General features: G+C 41.2%; 1 protein-coding gene across 3 annotated transcripts in view; it reads left to right on the forward strand.

Moving 5' to 3' along the window:
• Positions 1-25,490, forward strand: part of myo5aa (myosin VAa) — a 65,562-nt gene that overhangs the window by 584 nt on the left and 39,488 nt on the right. For all 3 annotated transcript variants that reach the window (XM_087852898.1, XM_087852812.1, XM_087852864.1), the window contains exons 2-5: positions 15,881-15,991; positions 18,356-18,527; positions 18,950-19,094; positions 23,140-23,296. In XM_087852898.1, the coding sequence (XP_087709024.1) occupies positions 15,881-15,991; positions 18,356-18,527; positions 18,950-19,094; positions 23,140-23,296 (585 nt within the window). The remainder of the gene's footprint in view (positions 1-15,880; positions 15,992-18,355; positions 18,528-18,949; positions 19,095-23,139; positions 23,297-25,490) is intronic.

The following is a 25,490-nucleotide window of genomic DNA, read 5'->3' on the forward strand; positions in this document are numbered from 1 at the left end:
ATTTACTTTGCCATTGGATCGCCAAAGAGAAAAAACATATATTATTTTTTACGTTCATATTTTAATTTTACATTTTACTCTCTGGAAGCCAGGGGGCTAGGATGATGCAAAGGCGGTGCCAGCCAACATGGAGGCTCTGCTTTTTCGGCTTTAAACCCTGTTATTTTAGCTTTAGCTCAAACCTTTGCATCGACATATTTAATGTCAGAGATTACTTTGGATTTAGCTTCTTGGCTCAGTTGTATGAGCCCTTTCTTTATGTACTCTTGGCTCATGCACATAAAGACCGCCGCATCCGGACACTTTAGCATCCTTCCCCTCAGCATCCAGGATGCTCAGAGGCCCTGAAGCCTCGGTGTGGCTGTGCAGACCCAAATAGTCCCTGAAGACACCATGATACTGCTGCTAGAAAGAGGCCTGTGTTGCACTTTTAACTCTCAAGGTCATGCTGTTGTTTTGCTTTTGCGTGTTGGTGGTTGTAAATGTGAGGCAGAGATGCAAGAAAGTGGTGTGTATGCTTGTGTGAGGGAGAGGGAGGGGAGATGAGTCACCCATCCCCCTACTTTGACAGCTGGTGTCTTTAGTGTGAATAAGGTTTGTGGTACAAAGACGGTGCAATGATTTCAAACCTTGACTAAACTCTTCTTTTGAGTGAATCTCTGGACCTTTTTGCAGTCTCTGTTACCTAGACAAAGCTCCAAGGAGGAGACAGTTTTAAACCTTTGGTCACCAAAAGGACACTGAAGCATCCTCAGGGCTGTTTTTCTAGAATCAGTTAAAAAGGCACATGTTAATTGCTGCATGTAGAGCTAAAGCACTGATGGGAAATCATCTGGAAAGAATGACACTTATCTGCATTGATTAGATCCTATTTAATGTCAACTTTTGCTGGTTAGACTTGATCATGTTTGAATTTTGTGCACCTATTGTTCCTTATCGTAGACTTGGATTGTATTAGAGTAGCTTTGCATGATTTAAAATAATCCCCATTGATCTTGTAGTGGGCCTTTGTTCAGCCCTTCAGTTCATCCAGTGTCAGAATTAACTGTTTTAGCTCCCTTCCTTTTTTCCTTTAAGCCATCTTTCTTCTAATTGGTTGCCCCTCACAAACAGAAGGTTTGAATGGCAGGTGGGTGGAGCTTCTGTGCTTTTAGTTTAGAGCTAATTCTCTCACTGACATCCGACAGAGCAAAGAATAGAAAAAAACTGTCTGAAATCTGAGCTTTGGGCTCATAGGAACAACTTTTTTAGGAAGAGCATCACCATTCAAAAGTATCAATACATAGAAGAAAATAAGGAAAAGCAAAATAGGTCTTTGCAGACATCCTTCAGAATTGTCATAATTTACTGTTTTTTCTTGAGATTGTGAATTAACATGATCAGGCTTTTGCAAAAGGGAAAGAGTGTTAAAGGATGTCCACACAGGAAAAGATGAGCGGCGATATGGCGACCAGAAACCAGGAATGTTAAAGAATTTTAGCAGCTTGAAATAACCATCATTGATTCAGAAGGGATGGATCTAAACTTTAAACTCTAAGTTTTTTCCATCTTTTAAGTGAGAAACTCAGGAAACCACTTTGAATTTCTGTCATTTAGCACTTTCCTAGAGGTCATGAGGATTTCAGGTTGCTAGGGATTTCCTGAACAATCTCTAGAGTGTGTCTGCGGCTTTAGAAGGCTACCTATAAAGCCTGGAATGTTCCCAATGACAACCAGTAGGCTAAAAAGTCATATGCAAAAAGCGAATCACTTTATATCTGGACAGGGATTAAAGATGTCACCTTTCCTTTTCTAATTTTGTTTTTTAAACAATTAAGTGATTGACAGAGAAATTGACTGGCAGATTATTAATTAAGGGTTCTGCTGGGATAGAAAAAAATACACATTAAGATGCATGGATTCTGCTTAAATAGCACTTAGGTGTTTGATTACAACCAGCTACCAATAGATGCTGCTGAGTTTGCTTCCTCTGTCAGCAGGATATGGCTTATAGCCATGCATCGACTGAGCTGCCTGTTTCCATAAAAATCTGTTAAAGCGGTGAAATGGCTTTAAATGCAGGTGAGTGTTTGGTCGTATGTGCTTGCATGGCTGCTGACAAGAATTCGTTTCTCCTTTGAATGGCACAGTGTATTTTAGGAGGACTCTCTATGTGATTTACTTTTCCAGCACAGGGGCGGGAAACAGTCTGCCCTCTGTGCACACGAGTCAGCCTTATAGGAGCTTACTGTGCATATGTTATCACAAACATCCACACACACACCAGCAATCTGTGTTTGTCTCCTGCATGACCTGACTGCCTGTTTAAAGAGAGGTGACTCAGGGGTGAAGTTCTTTGCTTTAAGACTCTCGTCTGTGTTTTGTTTTGTTTGGGGTTTTTTGTAACTCGGACCAACAATATAAAACCGATCAAGATCAAAACTAGTAAGAGGGAAAGAGAAGCAAACAGAGACAGAAGAAAGAGAGGGCTGCACCTTAAAAAGATGACTCAGAGCTGAAAAGGCCTTTTACCGCACAACTGAAGCTTCAAAAATACACTTGAGTGTCATACAGCTGAGTGTTTGCTGCACTATAACGGGCACATGTGCTGTGTTTTTTAAAATAGCTAGACTCAACATTGATTTGTAAAACTAAACTCAGAACTAGGGCTACCCTGCATAGCATTACTTTTTTATTTTGAGCTGAGGTGACCAAGAGTGAGCAGTTGAGCAAGAAGGGGGCGTCTGAGAATATCATAAAGAAAGTTAAAAATATCAGCTCTGCTACGATTACTCAGAAAGTTACAAGCAGTGTACCCATACAGCCACTGGACTTTACAGGAGGAGGTGTGGCTCTTTCCCAGCTAAAGCAAGAGCGCCATTGATTTTTTTCTTTTCCTTAATGGCTTCTTTGAAAAGGGAGTTATAAAAAGCTGCTAAATCTTGTGACAAAGTTGCTAAGTTTGCAACAGTGAAGTGAACTTAAGATTGAAGGTCTCTGCTGAGAGCAAGAAGGGTGTCATGCACTTTGAGCTGAGATGCTGGGTAGTTTTCATATTTAAACAAATAAACCAACAAACCAGTGAAGATCAGAATCGAAAACCAAATGAAAAGAAAATGAACGTGTTCCTGCCACACTGAAACAGCTTCATGATTCGCCGTGTCGGAGAGTTAAACATGGTTAGACTTTTCTTAACATACATTGTTGCATATAATGCAATAAGAAGCTCAATAAGCAAAATGAAAAAAAAAGCACTCAGTAAGGAACAATCTAAATAAAATACAAAAGAAAGTTATGTAAAAAGGTCAGTGTAATACAACACAAAGTCAAAACAACAAAAGTTGTGTTTATTTGGGCTCGTTGAATGATCCAGCGTAAGATCCATTTTTTCCTTTAATAGTAAAAGATAGTAAAGGTTAAGTTGCAAAAACGGAGGAAAAGATACGCATGCTAATAGTAGGTTAGGTCATTACTGCTATTATTTCTTGGTTGATTATGGCATCACACACAGGCACTTATAAAATATGTGATTATACTACGAGGCGGTTACAAAAAGATCTCTCTGTAGCTGATTAGAAAATTATTCCCACATGAGGTTTTCACAACGCTCAAATTAGTCTGCATATTGTATATTAATTACAGCACAGTATTTATTTATGCTTTTGTTCTTTTCTAAGATAATTTTTTTGGATAGTGAAGCAATGACAATATGAAAGTGGGGAAAGACGTACAGCAAAGGGCTGCGGGTTCATAATTCAAGTGTCAGTTAAAATGTAAAAGTTTTCTACTGTAGGAACTTGCAGCGAGCTTTAAGATAGTGTGTCAAACTGCAGGAACTGCCCGTCCTTTCAGGGACATATCAGAGCACAGTACTTGTTTCACAGTAGGTATATCTGATCGTCCCTGAAAAGCTGCTGTGTGGGGCTTGACGCTGATTGGTTAAACCTATGCTAAAAGAAAAATGATCAACAATGTAAACAACAAGAATGAACAACAATGTCTCAGTTCCAGCAGTTGGTATAATTTTTTTTATTTGTCAAAATAGTTGCAGAATTGTTACATTTAAATCACTGTTAAGGATTTATGTCATTTAAAAATAAATAAATTTCCCAATTTTTACATTTTTAGATTACTTATTATATATTTTTAATCTTAACTGTTGAGTCACACTTAATTATATTGTTGTTGTTGAACTCAAGACTTGTAGTGGCTGGTTTTTAAATTTTATATTGATATTTTAATTGTAATTTATCCTTCGAGTCTGAAATATTGTTTACACTGAATGTTTTTGTAAGGGTTTTTGGAACGCTGGCTTTAAAAAGGATATTTAACATAAATATTCTTCTTATTTCTATTATAATATTTATTATAGGGCACGTCAGACCTACCCAGCATTGCTGCAGTGGAAAGGTACTTAAAAAATGTGATATTTTTATTCTCTGTATTGTTTTTGTGATTGTCCAGCTTCTCGTTGTCTCACCTCTAAAAATTCTCACTGTCTCAATTGACATGGGTCCTAAGCTCAAAGAGCTGCAGGTTGTTTCAGCGAAGATGAGAGCCGTATGATACGAGATAACCTGTTGAGCAAACTGCACATATGGCCACAAGCTAGTTAGTGAAGTCACACAGTGAGAGTAGTCAGGAGCAGATGATGGAAGGGGAAACACCTGCTGTTACATCACTGGTTGGGGTGTTGCCAGCATGTCTGACCTTTTCAACCCATTGACAGCCGTGCATTGGTGCACTTCTGCCATAACTGAATGATCATTTTGTCTCATTTATTCTGGTATCAAGACGCAGACTACCTAAGAGACCTAAAATGTGGACAAACCTTTTTTGAAAATATTATTTTATGACCTCAAGTCTAAGAATTAATTCATTTATTGGAAAGAAAACCATCAGTTTGCATATTGTGCCTTGATATGCTGATATCCCTAACGCTTATGGCATTAGCCTGAACTGACCTAAACTTGGTATCAAAGCCTTTATTTCTTACATATGTTTATTACATTTTTGTCAATCTGTGGAGAATTATAACTAGCAAACACACTGCAGATGTTAGTTTGACAGAATATCGGTACCTTCATTTTGCTCTAGCTTGTTTCAGTGGTCTAAACATGGCAAGTCAGTGATTGTACAGGATATTAGAAAAAAAAGTTCACCTGTTTAAAACACTAATTTCTTGCACAGAGTTGCCTGCAAATAAAAACAAAAAACAACAACAACAAAAAAACAAGACAGCGCCACAACCTTTAGTTTTGGCTGCTTTTTTGTGCAGCTGTATATTAGCCACCATGTTAGCTTGCAGTTTAGTGTGTTTGTCATTATGCACGCTTTAGCTGCAAACAGGTGGCCCACAGTTTACTGAGAACCTAAAGTGATATGTTGGACTCCAGTTTAACATTGATGCAGATGACTTTCTGTTTCAGTTATTCACAGTACTGCAATACCATTGTGATACTATAGTGGTAGTATTGTATCGCAGTCTGTCGTGAGTTAGTGTAATTGCAACCACTATTAAATGTGACATTTTTAATGATACGTTAGCATGCTCGAGTTACAAAACCCAGTTTGATTTAAAAAACTTCATGAATAGTCAGATCTGTAGGTGTTTTTCCAACTCGTCAGGTGGCAGGTTTTATATTATTCAACGTCATGGGTTTATTTTTTCCCCTTTATCTGTAATTGAGAGCATGTGCATTCAGTTACTGCCATGACCTGGTTAAAGTAATTGCGCAATCATGTTGTACTCGTTCATGCATGAGGTCATTGCAATCCAAACCAAGATACATGGAAGTATTCTATGGCTGAATGTTCGTGAGTAAAATAGCGAGTCTTTTTAATGTGACTGTGTTGATGTATCATCTGATTTTGACCAGAAAGCATAAAAAATGACCAGAATTCAATGGTAAAAGAAATAAATAATTACAGAATTTCAATGTTGCTTTACGGGAAGATATTAGGTTCCTTTAATAGGCTAGCTCCCTTCATGTATCATCCAGGTTCAGTTTTCATCTTTGCAGCTCCCGGCCTGCAGTTGTTTTTCAGAGCGGCTTGTGAGACGGTCCTGTTTACTCGCCGTCTGGCTCGTAGCTCATGTGATCAATGAAGGAAGCTGAGATTTTTGTTGACAGACAGCTGGGAAGGCCAGTCGTCTGCCACGGGGCAAGGAAGTTTGGAGAACGTCGTTGAACGCCGCTTGTGTCTGCAGACACAATGGGAAGATTTCATCTGCCAGCGAGCTTTGGAGCTCACTGCTCGATCAGTTAGTGTCTGGTCTTGTGGCGCGTGTGGCTGGAGGCATCCACAAAACCATCAGAGTCACAGCATGAGCTAGAAGCTCGCTCAACAGTCAAAATGAACCGGGAGTTGGAGTATATGTTTCTGAAAGTAAGTTTTTGCTCCTTTTTAAGCTTTAAAGAAATTCCTTCCCTCTTGATTAAATAGTTGTGTCATTATTTTTTAAGGAGATGGATGCTTTTAATGATAAACTGGTGTTTCTCTTTATGTCATATAAAGAACCTTTCTATGCTGTAGTTTTGAATTTGGTTTTATTATATTGCCTCTATAATGGTGGCTGTGGAGCCCCAATCCTGACACGCCCTTCGAAATGGTTATGTCACTGAAATCAGAAGGACAGTAATAACTTCCACTTAGCAACAAATCAGATTTTAGCCTGTGCTGAGTTTTGTTATCTGAGTAACAGCAACATCTTTGTTACGGTTTGACGAAATTGAATTAGTGGAAGTAGCTTGTAGTTTTTCCTGCCTGTTTTGGATGCGCATCTGGCTTTGCAGGCTTCAGTACAACTTTGTTGGTTGGATGGACCAGCAATATGTTCTCCTGGATAATTTATCTAGCACTGTAATTGCTATCACATAGATTTATTTGCTTTTTATTGACTGTTTTAAATAACTAAAGAACTGGCGAGCTGGAACTGTCTTCCACTTACTCTGTTGGTGTGTTGTGGTGTCGTAAATATAAGAGAGGACAATTGTGGGTCCCATTCTCTGCTCTTTTATAGTGCAAAGAGGCAAACAACACTACTTCTACACTATGCCAAGAGTCAGCACTGGCCAAACTAATGTGATTAGATGCTGATCAGCGTCAGAGCCTCTTAGTAAGAGATCTTGGGCAGTCAGTAGACGATTGGCACGCTAGTTGTGCCAATGGTCTAGTTGGGAGCGCAGACAATCAAGGTTCCTTTCTACCAAGCTCTCCAACAGCGCTGAAATCTCTCTAAATCTTGGCATCATGCTGTGTCTGCCCAGCTGAGCAGAAAAACAGCAGATTCTCACATGAGTGGTATCATGTGATGAGGTTTCTGCAGTCTCCATTGACCGCTTTACTGAGAATATGTGAGCAAAACACTTTTTCGCATACCGCTGCGGCTGTCTGGAAGGTCGCCTTTGCCAGTCTGTGCTACAAAATATATTAAGGTTTTCATCCATTTCCGCTTGACTTACTTTTATGAGGTGCAGTGTACTTGTCTAAATTCCTTTTGCTCCTCTGTTCGGTCAAAAGAACAACATTGTCTCAGTCACTAGACCGAGGAATAGATATTTTATTTGAAGACAGTTTAGCTGCATGTTTGATGTTTCAGGTTGTTCAGCCATAATCCTTCTGAAATGAAAATTATGAGAATCTGAAATATAGTTTTGAAGTATTTTGCTCTTTTTGTAGCAGGTAGATTACACCCAAAAACCAAATACCCAGAGAAATACAGTCATTTGGAAAATTGTAAATATCGCAAAAATCAATAGATTTTCAGTTACATTTGCATGGGGGAAAAAGTATAAATCATGAAGGGATTTTTCCTGGCTCCAAATAGGCATTTAGGGGTGAACCTCTCATGATAAGCATGATTGATCCATAGATAGATAAAGAAGTAGGCTTGTGTTACCTTAGCACGTCTATGGCTCCTTAATATTTCTGCCTGCAACTGCAGTATGCAGTAAATGTATCACTTCACTGATGAGGACAAACCCAGCCATGAAGGCTCTCACTTTATGAGAAGGTGAGTTATAAGTGGGGAAAAGAGACTTGCAGTAGGCCAAAAGGCGCCCACTTCTAGAGCGAAAGCTCAGAGCTCCGTATTTGCGTCTCTTTAATCTGTTGTTGACTCTGAGCAGAGAATAAACACTTCTGATGGATGCCCCGCCCCATCGCCACAGCCTTGCAACCCCAAAACGGTGCGCTTTACACACTCCCAGCTTCCTGATCTCTGTGACATTGAAAACCTCAGTACACCTCCAGTTTCTGCATTAGCAGAAATTATTTAATACCAAGAGGCGTTGCAGTCGAATACGGAAGAGTTAAAGCTGAAATGACTTCCAGGACGTGTGCAGGTCTTCTGTGATAACATCAGTTCTGTCATATTCAAAAGGTACCACAATGGTTCCACAGTGTTTGGTGGAAGAGGTTTAATCTTCATCTCAGTAGTTTCTTTCTTCTTTCATTTGTTGATTTTTAGATGCTAAGAGCACAAACTTTGGCCATCATGTAAAGAAGTTGCGGTGTAATTGAGCGAAATACGATTAGCTGGTGTTTAGCCATAGGTAGCCTAATCAGTTCCTAATCCTTTGTCTCAATTAAACCAGGATTAGCATCAGCTCGACTTGCAACTTCAAGACCTTTCCCTTCTGTTAATTGCCTGCTGACCCCTACTGTGTACTGAAAACCTATTATTATGTAACTATAATGTTCACTTTATGTTTCAGGTAATAATATCATCTTGGGCTCAGGGGAGCATTTATTAAGTTTGAAGTAAACCTTGATGCCATCTGTCTTACCTTAGCATAGACCTGGAGATTAAAAATGTGTTACACAAACCCAATCCCAAGATTGCGCTATTTGGCCCTTAAAAAGAACTAAAATACAGGATTTCTTCTTTTAAATCATTGTCTTCTGAATGTAGCCAATATGAAAAAGCTGAAGCATCTGCTATGCCCCCCCCCCCTCCCCCCCATATATATAAAGTATATATAGTGTCAGCTAAATTGTTAGTTTATGAGCCAATCATCAATGTTTGGAGCAGGGAAGGGAGCTAAAGCAACATCTTTTAGACGGCAGACGATATAAGAAGCTGCACCAAGACATAGTATGAGATAAATAGGTGTTACTTTCATCCATGAAGTCATGCAAAGCTGCTCTAGTAGTTCATGCGGTATTCAATGAAACCTATACTACAAATCTATTTAAAAACAAAAGTAATTAAAATAAAGTTGACCCTGAGATACTTCCAGAGAAGTATCCTCTTCCACTTGGGGTAGCAACTCCCATCTTGGAGTGGGCGCTCCACCCTGGGTGGGCTTTGCTCACTCTTAGATATAAGGCCTCAGTCATTTAGGAGGAGCTCACAGTAGACCCTCCATAGCTCCACTTGTACTAGCTTGATTTATTATTTTCAGATAGCGCTTAAAATGGGGAAGGTTCATTTTAGAAAAAAAAAGTGTTCCCTTCATATTTCATACTTACATTTGTATACATGGAAAATCTTCCTGCATGCCAAGAATCAGGGGCATAAACCTCCAGTGGAGGTCATTTCGCTGCCTCCAAATTCACGAGAATCTATTTCACAGCAATTTGCTGCTTATTTGATTTTATTTTGATTCACTGACAGTCAAAGAATGACCGCCAGATCAGTGTACGGACGTATTATTCTCAATGGATCTGGAATTGAGCATAATATGTTCCCTTTAAACTGTTTTAATAAACACGTCAGTGACTCTGTCTTTTCCTGGACTGTAAGAAAATAAACTGGATACGCCAGGATTAGTTTCAAATTAGAACAACAATGAGGGACAAATGGAAGTTAATGCTGCAATGTTTATATGCTGGTTATACTGTGATATTGATAAGAGATGTTGTTTTCTCTTTAGGAGTGAACACATTTTAAATCGCCACACAGAAAACATTTCATCCTTGCTTTGCTGCAACCAAGTATGTGCTGCATGGACGTGTCTTGCATTCAGCATGTGGGGGGAAAGTAGAGACACTGTAGTCACATGATTGCTGATGTCACACATGCTCTGACGTCTTTGCTCCTTTATTGTCATGCCTCCCCTCATTGTCTGCCACCCCAGAAGACACCAGCCTAGCCTAACCAGCCTCCATCCATCCCTTCCACCATCCACCCGTGTCCCTCTGTCTGCCTTTGAGGTAGACAGTCGCTGCACCCTGACTCATCACATTTTTCTCTCCAGCATTTCCAGCTTCTTTTTCACTGTGGACGATGATGTCCTTGAAACATGTAGATGTCTGTCAGTTTCTGTGTGTGAATGCGAGTGTGTGAGAGAGACTGCGTGGTTTCAACCTACATCTCTCCTCTATTTCCGAACCCTGGGGAATTTGTTGGACTATAAATATGATTCATTACCTCTGCAGCTGTACTACAGTGCTGTCTTTCCTTTCCCCCTCCATGTATGTCTGCTAATGTGCAAATTGGGAGCATATTTCAGTGTTAACTAATTCAGGATAATCGTGCCTCACACCTAGTGGTGTGTGAAACACGTGCTTTGTGTGTGTGTGCTTTTTGTGACAATTACCAGGATCAGAAAGTGTGCAGCTTTGCCTCTGTGAGGTGTGATGATGCTCAGAACTTGCTGTTGCTATTTTTAGTCTCCATCCTCCTCCTCTTCTCCTCCTCATTCTCGTTCTTTCTGCCTCTTTGTTGCCATGAGGCTGGCTGCTGGGATGGTCTAACGCAGGGAGTGATGACATGTTGGAATGAGGAGGAAGATGGTAAAAGCCTATATTCACTTGCATATATAGAGCTTATAATTCCATCCAATCTGTCTCTCTTAATTCCTTTTAAGTAGCTTGATGTGTATAGAAATCATATATATTAACAACCACTTATGAGTGTTTTGTGTCTTATTTATCTGTGATTGCCATGCCAGTGGAAAATCCCTTCGCTCCTACTTTGAAATTTCAGTTGCTGCTAACCAAATAGACTCTGCAGAGAGTTTCTAATACTGCAGTTGAACAGGTTCCAACTCCACACTCATGGACTGCAGCTGGAAGCGGTAGCCTTTGTTTGGGTCATCTGAAGATCCACTTTTACGCTGGAGGATCACTTTAACCAGAAATTTAATCAGGTGAACAACTGGTTTATGTACAGGTACGCCAAACTCACCAAGGCTGCAGAGGAGACGAGGCAGTTTGAGTCTGTTCACTGGATGAGGAACTCACTATAGAGACAAGCTATTGTTGCTCTGTTATTTGTTACCAGAGTATGCAGTGTGATATAGTTTTGCAAGTGACACAGAGAAAAAGAAATGCGTAAATTACAAATTACAGTAACTAAAAGTAATATCCAGGGCCTATACCAAATCCTGCTCATTGAATACAGCTAATTATCAAAGGACAGTGTTGGGTGGATGTTACTGAAATACTTTGATTCTTGTCTGTACCAGGGGTACTGGACTCTGTTTTTCTTGGATTAATATTTTTGATAAGAAAAAAGACTTCAATAAGAGAAAATACAAAGGTTATGAGTTCAACAAGCCCCTGTTTATTTTCTAGAATAAAACTAGTCCATACTGAAAAACTTTTCATCATTTCCACCTTTTTTTAAATATTCTGTTTGGCTGATAGAAAACTTAGTTCATGATACACCATCCTCCCGAGATCCAGCCTATGCAGTATGCTCTCTTTTTATTCCCACTTTTTATTACAACAAACTTTCCTCGCAAGAAAGTTACAGCTGCCAACTTTAAAGCCACAACAAAACATATCGACCATAATTTAATGATGGTGGTCGTTATCTGGCACAAAGCAAAATCTCTCTGAAGTTGGAAGGAAAATGGTGGAAAGCTTTTTATGCGTTTACATGAGCTGAGCATGGAGGAACAGTTTCTGCTGTAAGGGCTGGTAGAGTAAGGCCAGTTTTCCAGCAGCTATGCCAATAACCTGACCTGTAATATTAGGATCACAATCTTTAACATGATTGTACAGCCTGTGCTTCTTTGAGAAGACTAAACGGAGTGAAAACACCGATATGAACATGAAAAGAACCTAAACCTTCATGAGTAAAAGCTTAAAAAGGACGTTTCATTTATATCTACCTTCTTTCTTGATTTAGGAGTTTTGTGCTGCTCAGTCAAACATGCTGTTTGATAAGTTTTTGCCTTGCAGAGTGGTGTTTTTACTTGTCTTAGGCAGATGGTTGCCTCTCCGTGAGCCAGAGGTTTCTTTTTATAGTCTTTACCTTGCAGTATAAAGGTTTTGAGGCCACTGTTATTGTGATTGTGTAAATAAACTGGATCAAAATGTCTGGAGAAAGCTTGGTAGTGGCCTCGGCCCTGACAGGGGCCATTGGCATGTCGATGAATGTTGCTCTATTTCATGCTTTCATTTAAGAAAACATGCATTTGATCATGTCTGATTTTTTTTTTCCAACAATGAACATTAAAAGTGGCTCATCTGAAGCGACGTAGCAGAATTTACCAGCAGCCTCTCTAAAAACGATCTCAGCAGCCATCAAAAGCATGTCACTTTTACTAAAATTGTTCTGTTCTGTTGTAGAGAGTTATCTATTGATTTAATTTTGAATAAAATTACTGGAAATCCACTGGAATTCAAATAACAAAGTGTCTCTTATGAGAGATAAGGCAGGATGTTTGATGCTGCAGATGATAGCGAGCATCGGTGTCAGACAGTAATGTGGTTGAGTCCTGTGGTTTGATCATTTGGTCGGTGTGTGAGAGCTTCTCCCTTTTAGCTGCTGTTTCATGTGTAACTCGGCACAGACGCATAGATGTGCAGTTTCTCCATCTGTCAATGTCTTCAAACATACTGAATACAACAAACATAACACTTATTGTCTCAGTATTAGATAAACTCAGAGTGATACATAAATTAGCTCATATTTGTAGATTTATCAGCTAGTACTGGCTTATCTAAGACATGCGGGTATTGCTATAAAGTAGATGCTGGTGAGTAATTTCAGTACAGAAATGCAAAAGATATCCAACTTTAAAATGTCACAACACGGGGACTATAAGGCACTTCAAGTAAAGATTTTTTTGCTACTGTAGAAGCAGCTGTTGTGCATTTTGCAGACTTAAAATGATCCTTTAAAAATCCAACTTTGGATCCACTGTCACAAAAGCATTTATATACTTCTTTTCTACTAATACATTGCTGCTGCATATCCAGGCTTGGTGCTGTTTGGAGAACCAGCCCACATGAGAACTGTAATTTCTGAGACTGTAACGAATGTTAAAAATTGATCCTCATGCTTCTGTTCACTTTATTGCGGCTAATTAGCCCCTTTAGTGTTTTTTTTTTCTCTTTCAAATGGGCTTCTTGTGAAAAACCTATGGGACTTGTGCGTTAGCTCAGAGTGACCCCAGACAGAGTTGTGCACTCCCTGTGTGACATTGTGCTGCCTCTGCCTTTCTCTCCAAGTGTAGCACATTGTCAGACAACATTGCTGTTATCAAATTTGACCCTCCTACCCCCTTAGTTGGGCAAAGCTTTAAATATTTCCTATTTATTATCATTATTAACTCTCAGACATTTAAAAGATGGTATTCAGGACAGCCCTAGTAATTTACACCTGGGGGATTCTGGGCTGAATCTGCCAATCATTGGTAGGTGCCATTGGTGGTTTAACCTCGTAGGCCACTTATACAAGTTCTAACTTCATCCCAGTAATTTTGTGATCCTGCACTGGTTCCCTTTTATATGGATGCCAAAACCTGGCAGTTTGGGTAACAACACTGCTTCAATGGAAGAGTTGACTTTTAAGAGTTTTAGTTTTTAACCTCTTGGGAACACAACTCACTTTATTCGTTTTAATGTGATTGTATCCTATTTTTACACACCTTAAATATTCCCTATTTACTGTGTTCCATGTATATCTTTTTTTTTTTTCTCAAAATTTCTTCATCCTCTAACTTAGTGCCATTCTCATTTTTCTTAAGTGCCACACTATACACAGCCTAACTATACAGGTCACAGTGTTTAGTGTTTCTGCACCAAAAGCGAGAGAGATAGGAATAATGTGGATAACCTGAGGACTTGATGGAGCTTCCATCCATCATCTATCCCTATCTGTGTCTGGGCCATGGGGCAGCATTCTCAGCAGCGATGGCAGGCTCCCTCTCCCCGGCAATCTCATTCTTTTGGTCGCTACCCAAGCTTGGGACCATGGGGTATGAGGGGAGGACTTGGATCGACCAATAAACCAACAGTTTTGTTTTCACACTCAGCTCTCTCTTTACCAAAACTTACCAGTGCACCTGAGGTGGTTTGCAGACAGTTGTGACGGGGCTGGAATGAGAATCAGCACTTTTTTTACAGGTGAAAAACCCTAATTGGTTCACAAGGCTCTAAAATATTAAGACTCAACAGTTTCTCTGCTAAAGCTGCCATTTCACCCCCGCCACTCTCATGCACTACGAAGGGAGGGTTCATGAGGATTTGTGTGACTATGAGGTCATGATTCAGATGATTGGTAGTGAAGCAGCAGACAAAATTAACCACTTATTCTCCCGTTATGCTCCTCTACAGTGAGGTCTTTGTCTTTTGCTTCTGTGAAATTGTCATGAGCAGTTTACGTAATGAAGGTTAAAAAAATCCTTTAGGCTTGAGAGCGTTCCTGAAAGTTCAACAAGGATTTTTATCGTCATGTGCATTAGATGCTCTGGAAAAAATTGGCACTTTAATATTTCTGTATTAAAAGTTATTCCTGTTCATTTTTTCCCCTTTTGTAATGTTAAATATACTCTAAAAGAAAAAAGCTAAACACATGCACTGTTCAGCTTTTGTCTTCTGCCAGGCACTCTGCGGTCACCTTGTCCCATCACACCGTGGTCCTATTAATGCCCCAGTCACTGCATGGTTCTCCAGCTGACTCCTGTACAGTTGGGCTTCCTTGCATAAGCGTGGGCATGCGTCACCATTTATAAGCTAGTCTCTTCAGCCATGTGACCGGCAGCGTCCATCACTGTATTCCCACATTTCTGTGATCAGCTGATTGCCACCAGTCACATGTATGTAAGGCCTGAAACACTTTTCTAGTGATGCCTGTGTGTTTGTGGGTTTGAAGTTATCATCATGCAAGATCCACTGCTGCTTTCTTTAGTCAGTATAAGCTAGTGTTTGTTCAGTTGTTTGTTCCTATAACTTAACTGACCATTAGGAGCTGAGTTCTCATGACTGTGAAACACAGAACCCAGTGTTTTCTCTGAGGTCATGGATATTAAAAGGATATATTGGATATATTAAAAACGAGGCGTTTTAGTAAAACTGTCCTGTTGTCCTCCTCCATGTGAATTGAGCAGAAGGAAACTAAGTGATTTGTGTTGGCATGGAGCATCAGGGGGAGTGGGTTCATCCAGAGATGTGAGAAAAGAGGAGATATGTCACTCAGTGAATCGTGAATTCAAATTTTATGGAAGAATTCTGCAACAGCGAAGATGGTTATATGTGTATTACTTCCAGGGAGGAGAAAAAAACTTATTTTGTAAAAAGGGCAGAAAGCATGTGTTGTTTTTGTTTGTTTGTTTCTTTTTAAATTACACATAGAAATGACCCATAGGTATGAATGTGAGTGTAAATAGTTGTCTGTCTCTCTGTGTGTTAGCCCTGTGACAGACAGGCGACCTGTCCAGGGTGTACCCCACCTCTTGCCCTACAATAGCTGGGATAGGCCCCCCCGGCGACCCTGTGATAGATGGATGGATGGATAATTTCATTTAAAAATCATGGCTGGGAAAACGATAGAAATTTGGATGTCCATAGAAACGGTCCTGTGTTTAATAGTATAAACGCAGCAGCATCTCTACAGTTTTTATGCAAGTATTAAAGCACTTTATTGTGTACCTGATGTGAAATGAAATGTCTGGTTTCTAACTTTATCTGTTTTTGTGTGTGTTTTTGTGTGTGTCAGTGTGCTCGGGTTTGGATCCCTGATGCAGAGGAGGTGTGGAAGTCTGCTGAGCTCACCAAGGACTACAAAAGTGGAGATGTCTCCCTGCAGCTCATGCTGGAAGATGGAAAGGTGAGGATGGTAAGAAGAGGAGCAGGGTGGGGGAAGAAACAGCCTCTTCCTCTTTGTTTTTTCCCCCTCTCTTCTTTCTCTTGGTTTTTCTGTCTCTCTGCAGGATTCCTTTATGCAGAGCGCTAATGATAAAACCAATAACCACTAATGAGATGTAGCAGAAGCAAAGATGCCCCGTGGAGCATTTTTAATGTATCTCAGTACATTTAATTTGTTGGCTTAGAATAAAAACAGCTACCAGCATGAAGCTATTCCTTACCACGAGGCACTCATTTAAATGAATGCCTGATAGTGGCTGAACCATTTACTATATTGCCCGTAGTGATTTAAGATTTATGCAGTCATATTTAAAAACACAGACTATTAACAAATCGAAAGAAACACCAACATAAAGTGTGTTAGTGTGTTGAGCCTCTGCTTCCTATCAGAACAGTTTTAACACATCTTAGTATAGATTCTCCAAGTCTGTGGAGATGAAGCATCATTCATCCAAAAGATGCTCCAAAATTTGGTGTTTTTATGATGGGCATGAAGAATAGGATAAAGGTTTTGTTCTGTTTAGCTTCTCAGCTGCTTAATATAGCTAAAACTTCAAACATTTCAAATTTAATTTGTTGAAAAGTGCCAAAGAACAATCAACAGATTTTGGGAGTCAGTATAGGTCAGATGGAGATTTATGAGGTTTTTTCCTTTTTGTTCAAGCTAAATGTCACAAACCTCCTATCCCTGGGCTTTACGCTGCCATAAAAGTAGTAACAATCCAGGTTAGCCAAGGTTACTATAGCTGAGTAAAAATAAATAAATAAATGAAAATAGGTGCAAAAACCTCTTTCAGTAAAATGAAATAACTCAAAACCAGACTTAGAAAAATATAAAAATAAGATACATGTATAGAAGACGTGTTCTGTCTGATGAGGCAGATGTTGTTGTTGTTTTTGAGTCACCTACCCTCCGTATACCCTCCAAATTAACTAATTAACAAGACTAAAGTCGACACTAAAACAAAGCATTTTTAAAAAAAAAAAATAATTAAATGAGCAAATCCACTCAAATTGAAACTAATTTTTTTTTCAAAAAGCAATTAAAATATGCAAAATGATAAGAATTCTGATTTTGATTAAATTGAATAGTTATACAGCTTTGGTGCAATATGCTCATGTGTGTTAGATGACCTCTGCTGATCATAATAACTCAATTATTCTGTGAAACATGTAGCTAATCTGTCTCAATCTTGATATTGTTTTCCTGAAGATTTCCTCTTACCGCACCAAATATCCTTATCAAACAAGTATCTGAAATACAGTACATCCATCTCACAAAGATATAAAAGGAGCGAGCAGCAGAAGCTTTCACACAGAAAGAGGGGAGCGAAAATGAAAACAACATTTATACTCTCCAGCGTTGAGCCGTGGAAAATCAGTAGCCTGTCTCATGACATTTCTGAGAACGTGGATATGAAATATTGTTCAAATACCCTGTTAGTGTGGACCTCTGTTAGTGGTTATATAAATGATCTGATCTCTTCAGAAAGCCCCAGACAGAAAACAGCAGCATGGAAACAGTAAAAGATAAAATCTCTGAGTGGATTTTATTGCAGGACTTAATTTAGTTTGATGTTAGCAAAGCTCCTTTTAGCAGTGGGTTAAAAAACATGTTCTCTTCTCATCATTTGATCAGTGGGCATAGTGAGTTTAATGGTGACATTGTATTGTATAGGACCAAATAATCTACTTGGCTGGTAGCTCCTTATTATTGTTAGAAACAGCACATTTAAGTGCTGTAAATCCTGTAATATAGCTTATATCGCTCGAGTCCCTTCATTTTTTTTTAGTTCCAGTCGAATATTTGTGTCTTTGTTTTTTTAACTGAACCCAGACATCCAAATGAAGTTGTCTGGACTCAGACTTTGGACGACAAGCTTTTGACGAGTCATTGGTGAGACAGGGTAGAGCTGACATACCTCCGCATCAAAAGAAGCCAGTCGAAGTGGTTCAGGCATCTGACTAGGATTCCTCCTGGGTGAGTTGTTTGGGTCATGTCCAACTGGGAGGAGACCTCTGGGCAGACCCAGGACACACTGGAGGGATGTTGCAGCTCTGCTGGGCTGGAAACATTGCAGTCTCCCTCCAGAACAGGTGGAAATGGTAGCTGTAGGTTTGGGCATCACTGCCCCTGTGACCTGGACCTTTGTGACGAGTAGAAGATGGATGAATGTTTTTCTACAAGTTCTAACAAATCTAAAGTCTCATTTTAATATTTTTACCCAGGATTTTGTATCTTTTAATAAAACGAATACCTTGTTGTGCCATATTTTGAATAATGTGCTGTTTCTTGATTAAGTCCTGTTCTTGTGGTCGTCCTCAGAACATTGAGCACAAGCTGGACCCTAAGACAAAAAACCTGCCTTACCTGCGAAATCCTGACATTTTGGTGGGCGAGAATGACCTCACAGCGCTCAGCTACCTCCACGAGCCAGCAGTGCTGCACAACCTCAAAGTCCGCTTCATCGACTCGAAGCTTATCTACACTTACTGCGGTAAGTAGGTGCTTCGTCTATCAAAGATGCCAGACTGTATGTTTGCAAGTTTAAAATTACAGCTTTAAGTAATGGTGTCACTGAAGGGATAAATATTGATTTGTCACAGAGTTCCTTTTTAATGCTGAAAGTAATATAAGCTTTATTTCTCAGCTTGTTTTAATCACCTTAATAATGGAAGATTTATTAATTTAAATAAACAAGTCGAGCTTTGTCTGCATACAGCATTTTAGCTACTTTATTCCATTATCCTCACTGATAAACTCAAGACATGTTTGCTACTATTGTAAGACAAATTCAGTTCACGTGAGATAAAAAGATAATTAACAATATTAATCATTTAGCATCATAACACCATAATTCCTCTTTATGTGGTCTTGCTGCTGTTCAGCTCATTCTTCCGGGTTTTTTTCACGTCGTAGGAATCGTGCTTGTGGCCATTAACCCGTACGAGACGCTGCCCATCTATGGAACAGATATCATCAATGCCTACAGCGGTCAGAACATGGGCGACATGGACCCACATATCTTCGCCGTAGCAGAGGAAGCTTACAAGCAGATGGCCAGGTTTGTCTGAGCATGTGTGTGTTACCTGAGCAGGCTTGGTTGAAGTCTCCCTGTTGCTCAGCCCTGCCTCTCTCATTAGAGTTTGTAGGTCAAAGCGGAGCCAGAAATAGTCACACGGTGGTCTCACTGACTCTCCCTCTCTTATTTTAATCACATGCGTAGCCCACAAAGACTCTCTGCAGGAGCCAACTAGTAGATCTTTGCACTCTCGTGGTGGGGGCTCATATCATTAACACATTGAATATTGACAGGATGTTGCACTAAGTTTACTCAGACCACAGGGCAGTGAAGGAGGGCCAGAGGCAGCAGCCACAAACATGTCTACGATCTCATGGTTGCAATCCTCTTTATATTATAATCATTAAATAATCATATGTTTATTGTAAACTAGGGTAAGTCTGTAGGTTAGTGTTCTTATTCAAGTGAAATTTGCACAAAGCTTCAGAGTCCTAACTGATGCAACATGTTTGAGACTGATTGAAGTGAAACTAAATGTATGTAAACTCAAATCAGAGTGAACATAAACTTCCCTTAAAGCCCGCAAAAAGGATAAATGGTGGCTGGAGATGGAGTAGGATCTGCAACTGGAACTACAGAAGAAAGGTGATGCCTTAGGAAGTAGCAGTATGTAAGGATTATGTCTCATGCATAGAACAAGGAAAGTGACCTGCAGATACATTAAATTGTACAGACCTGCGATGCTTGTTCTGTCAGCAGGCTGAAAAAGTGTTGATGATGATAGCATGTGACACTTCCTATCTGGCATCTGTCTCCTGAAATTGTGTGTGTCACACTTTTAATTATGAAGCTATATTTAATTTGGACTGAAAGCTGTAGCAATATGCATCCAACTGTTTCCATTCTTTTAATTACACTGGTCTACAAAAAAAAAATCAGCTGCGTGGGATATTTTTGGTAAATTTGATGATTTTTAGGGTGCTAAATCAAAAAATGATCTCCATTTCCCTCCGTCATGTACAGTTTTTTTGCAAAACATGAGGAGTTTACATTAAAAAAGCACAGCAGCGATGAAAAAAATCGATTTTTTATTACAATTAACTATGCATAATTTTTCTTATAATTGAACAAAGAAATAAAAAACTATTCATTTATGATTATATTGAACACTACGTTTACTCTTTTTGTCTGTGAAACCTTTTCTTCTTCTCTTCGATGCTCCTCTGAACACGCTTTTGCTTCATTTCACTTGATTCTTGCTCTTAGAAATATTAAATTAATGTGAGAAATCATTATTGGATATGTTTTTTTTTGACTCAAGTATAAAATACCTGATTTCAGTTTAAAAAGCGAAATTGTATGCTTAATTAAACTAAAAATATGAGTTTTGCAAGAAAACCTGGAATTTTAAAAATATTTCCTGGTTTCAGTGAGTAAAAATCTGAAACAGTCAAAAAATCCATCCATCCATCCATCCATCTTCATCCGCTTTATCCGGGGCCGGGTCGCGGGGGCAGCAGCCTAAGCAAAGAGGCCCAGACCTCCCTCTCCCCAGCCACCTCCTCCAGCTCATCCGGGGGAACACCAAGGCGTTCCCAGGCCAGCCGAGAGATATAATCTCTCCAGCGTGTCCTGGGTCTGCCCCGGGGCCTCCTCCCGGTGGGACATGCCTGGAACACCTCACCCAGGAGGCGCCCAGGGGGCATCCTTACCAGATGCCCAAACCACCTCAGCTGGCTCCTTTCGATGTGGAGCAGCAGCGGCTCTACTCTGAGCCCCTCCCGGATGGCCGAACTTCTCACCCTATCTCTAAGGGAGATGCCAGCCACCCTTCGGAGGAAGCTCATTTCCGCCGCTTGTATCCGCGATCTCGTCCTTTCGGTCACTACCCACAGCTCGTGGCCATAGGTGAGGGTAGGGACGTAGATCGACCGGTAAATTGAGAGCTTCGCTTTTACACTCAGCTCCCTCTTCACCACGACGGACCGGTGCAGCGTCTGCATTACTGCAGCTGCAGCCCCAATCCGTCTGTCGATCTCCGGCTCCCTTCTCCCATCACTCGCGAACAAGACCCCGAGATACTTGAACTCCTCCACTTGGGGCAGGACCTCATCCCCGACCCGGAGTGGGCACTCCACCCTTTTCCGGCTGAGAACCATGGCCTCAGATTTGGAGGTGCTGATCCTCATTCCCGCTGCGTCACACTCAGCTGCGAACCGCTCCAGTGCGAGCTGGAGGCCCTCACCCGATGAAGCCAACAGAACCACATCATCCGCGAAAAGCAGAGATGAGATCCTGAGGCCACCAAAGCGAAAGCCCTCCGCCACTTGGCTGCGCCTAGAAATCCTGTCCATAAAAATTATGAACAGAACCGGTGACAAAGGGCAGCCCTGGCGGAGCCCATCACCCACCGGGAACGAGTCCGACTTATTGCCGGCAATGCGAACCAAGCTCTTGCAACGGTTGTATAGGGATCGAATGGCCCGTAGCAATGGGCCAGACACCCCATACTCCCGCAACACCTCCCACAGGACACCCCGAGGGACACGGTCGAATGCCTTCTCCAAGTCCACAAAACACATGTAGACTGGTTGGGCAAACTCCCATGCACCCTCAAGTATCCTCGAGAGGATGAAGAGCTGGTCCAGTGTTCCGCGACCAGGACGAAAACCGCATTGTTCCTCCTGTATCAGAGGTTCGACTAGCGGACGAACTCTCCTTTCCAGCACCCTGGCATAGACTTTCCCGGGGAGGCTGAGGAGTGTGATCCCCCTGTAGTTGGAACACACCCTCCGGTCCCCCTTCTTAAAGATGGGGACCACCACCCCGGTCTGCCAATCCACGGGTACTGCCCCTGATCTCCACGCAACATTGCAGAGGCGTGTCAGCCAGGACAGCCCTACAACGTCCAGAGCCTTCAGGAACTCGGGGCGGACCTCATCAACACCAGGGGCTCTGCCACCAAGGAGTTGTTTAACTGCCTCAGTGACCTCGCCCCCAGAAATTGGCGGGTCACTCCCCTCATCCCCAGACTCTGCTTCCTCCTTGGAAGACGCGTCAGTGGGATTAAGGAGGTCCTCGAAGTATTCCTTCCACCGCCTGACAATTTTCTCAGTCGACGTCAGCAGCGCTCCGCCAGCACTATACACAGTGCAGGTAGAGCACCGCTTTCCCCTCCTGAGACGCCTGACGGTTTGCCAGAACCTCTTCGAGGCAGTCCGAAAGTCTTTTTCCATGGCCTCTCCGAACTCCTCCCACACCCGAGTTTTTGCTTCAGCCACTGCCCGAGCCGCATTCCGCTTGGCCTGTCGATACCTGTCGGCTGCCTCCGGAGTCCCACAGGCTAACCAAGCCCGATAGGACTCCTTCTTCAGCCTGGTTGCTCCCTTCACCTCTGGTGTCCACCATTTGGTTCGGGGATTACCACCACGGCAGGCACCAACCACCTTGCGGCCGCAGCTCAATGCAGCAGCTTCGGCAATGGAGGCGCTGAACATGGTCCATTCGGACTCGATGTCCCCCGCCTCCCTCGGAATGCTGTTGAAGCTCTGCCGGAGGTGTGCGTTGAAGATCTCGCGGACTGGGGCCTCTGCTAGTCGTTCCCAGCACACCCTCACTACACGTTTAGGTGCACCAGGTCTGTCCAGCGTCCTCCCCCGCCACCTGATCCAACTCACCACCAGGTGGTGATCAGTTGACAGCTCAGCCCCTCTCTTTACCCGAGTGTCCAGAACATATGGTCGCAGGTCTGGTGATACGATTACAAAATCGATCATCGACCTACGGCCTAGAGCGTCCTGGTGCCACGTGCACTTATGGACACTCTTATGTTCGAACAAGGTGTTCGTTATGGCCAAACTGTGATTAGCACAGAAGTCCAATAACAAATTTTTGACTGTTATTGTTATTGGACAGTCAAAAAATCCTATTCAGTTATTTGGTTGCAGACCTGTGTTATCGTTTCATTTAGTGACATAAAAAAAATCCATATGATCCCAACACTATATTGTAATCTACAAACTGGACTTTATCAGCATCATTATGCATGAACTATAAAGGCTGTTTTGTTTCGTTTTTTTAATTTCAGGGATGAGAGGAACCAGTCGATTATTGTAAGCGGGGAGTCTGGTGCAGGAAAGACGGTGTCAGCCAAATACGCCATGAGATACTTTGCTACGGTCAGCGGCTCAGCCAGTGAGGCCAATGTGGAGGAGAAAGTCTTGGCTTCCAACCCCATCATGGAGGTGAGGACTCGATCCTGATCGTTCACCTGTTTTCTATTTAATTAAATTCACTTTTGTCTAACCTGTATACTTAAAATTACAGATCAAAACACACGTTGTGCTTCCGCACTACAGAGTCTTACAAAGTTTAAGAGTTATGGAATTACAGAAAGTTTATCGTTGGAAGCTAGGTTCCTTGCCCGTCATAACAAGAATTTTCCTGTTTAGATTATTCGAATCTTTGTCTCTCCAAAACTTTTTTCAGGGATTAAAAATTTTCCTTCACATTGTTGTTGTCTGTCTGTGTTTCTACTGCAGTGAAGACCTGTGAAGCTTAGGCAAATTAGTCCTGACAGCTGTTTTTACTCACGTAACAGCCAGGTTGTATCTCGGCTGTCTGCGTCTGTCTTTTCTTTTCAGTCTGCATCAGAGCTTCAGGGCAGTGCGATGGCCGATACAAGCACGCACTTACACACATCAAGCATTGACAGCAGACTGGAAGAAGCCTTCTCTTCATTTAGAAAAAGCACCTTCCCTTGGGTATATGTGGAGATATGAATATGGTGTATTTATTAGTGATTTGTATCTATTTTATATGAATCACAAAAATAGTGTTTTATTTCTCTTATTTACTACTTCTTATGTACTGTTCATTCACTTTCTTCCTCGGTCACCCACAGCCGTTTGTTGTCCCATTCTCTTTCACTCTCTTTGAACAGTAAGTTTAAAGCTGCCATCATTTTCCAATTTCAATTTTTACTTTTCATCTGTTTGTAATTTAAATAGTTGTCTTCAGCTTTAAGCCTCACCCAAAAGTTTTTCTGGGCTACTTCCCAGAGTAGGTACGTCTTTCTCCCCATAAAAAAAGTCTCAGACAGAAGTCCTGTCAGGGAGATTTTCACTGTGGTCACACAAAAAAGAAAAATCCTCTTGTGGAAAAGGGCCTCTTCTCTTCCTTGCTTTCATTCTTACTCATCTTTACAGACTATTTTGTTCTGTTTCTTCACCAGACTGTGGCCTCAGGCTGCTCTGTGCTGTGATAACACAAGTTTTATCCTTAAGTGTGCTTGTTTGTGTATTTGTTCCCATGGACTCATAAGTCCAGGAAGGTTGCAGAGCTCTTTTCTGCCCGTATGCCACTCCTTTAACCCTCCCCTTCCCCCACCTTATCCGTTCTTTCCTACCCGTCTGCTAACATCACTCTCCTCGACCACTGCTGCTCTCCCCTTCAGCCAATCAGGAACAGGCTGACAGAATGAATAGAGAGCTTTCTTCTTTTGCTGCGGTGATGTCACTTCAGCCTGGATGCAGAGTAGATTGTTGCATCGATTTCACAGAACCTGTGTGTGTTTGTTTGTGTTCGTGACAGAGGGAGAGTGTTTGAACGAGGTGTTTGTACGTGTTGGCTGATGCAGGCAGAGATTGGAATACCTGCTCTGATAAAAGTCCCTCTGTCTGCAGTGAAAGACTGTGTTTGACCTTAATTCAACAAGAACCCACAATTTAACTACATTTAACTGACCTGGTTCTTAACTTTGTTTTGTCTCCGGGCAGCTTCAATGGTCTATTTACATCAATATGGCTGATTGAGAGCTTGATGTACTGTTTTGGTTTTAGATTAAGATGAACATAATACAGAAACTTTGGTCTTTATGTGCAAGTTGTAGTTCAGCCTTTAAGATGAGAGAACTGACGTCACCTTTACAATTGCAAAGCCAGCAGTCAGATAGAGCCAGGTTAGCTGTTTCCTATCAGAAGGTAACAACAAAACCTGCCTACTGATTAACACCTGGTACCACTCATTGTTGGCGTTATGGGGTAAAAAAAAAAAGAAAAAAAGAAAAGCAATATCAGTCAAAAGAAAAGAAGAGTTTAGATGCAAGAGCCTCTAAAAGCCGCCTCTGTGAAAACCTAGAAAATGTGTGTGCTAAAACCCGCTAAATCCCACGCTGAGCCTCCTCCAAAACATGGTTTCCTGGCAGAAACCTCTCAAAGTCACTTCTGTTGATCACAAAAAAAGCTACATGTTCACAACACAACCAATCAGAAGACGCAAATCAGATCATCAACTCTGTAACATTCAAACAGATCAGTTCCAATTTAACAGTTCGCTGACACTGTTACTGTAATGTTGTTTTCCAGCTTCAGACATTACTTTGTACCTTAACTTACTTGACATGACAGCAGTTGCTTGTTTTTGGAGTTATATGTGCAC

This window comes from Neolamprologus brichardi, chromosome 1 (genome assembly GCF_056152115.1).
Source record: "Neolamprologus brichardi isolate AB-2024 chromosome 1, ASM5615211v1, whole genome shotgun sequence".
Classification (NCBI taxonomy): domain Eukaryota; kingdom Metazoa; phylum Chordata; class Actinopteri; order Cichliformes; family Cichlidae; genus Neolamprologus; species Neolamprologus brichardi.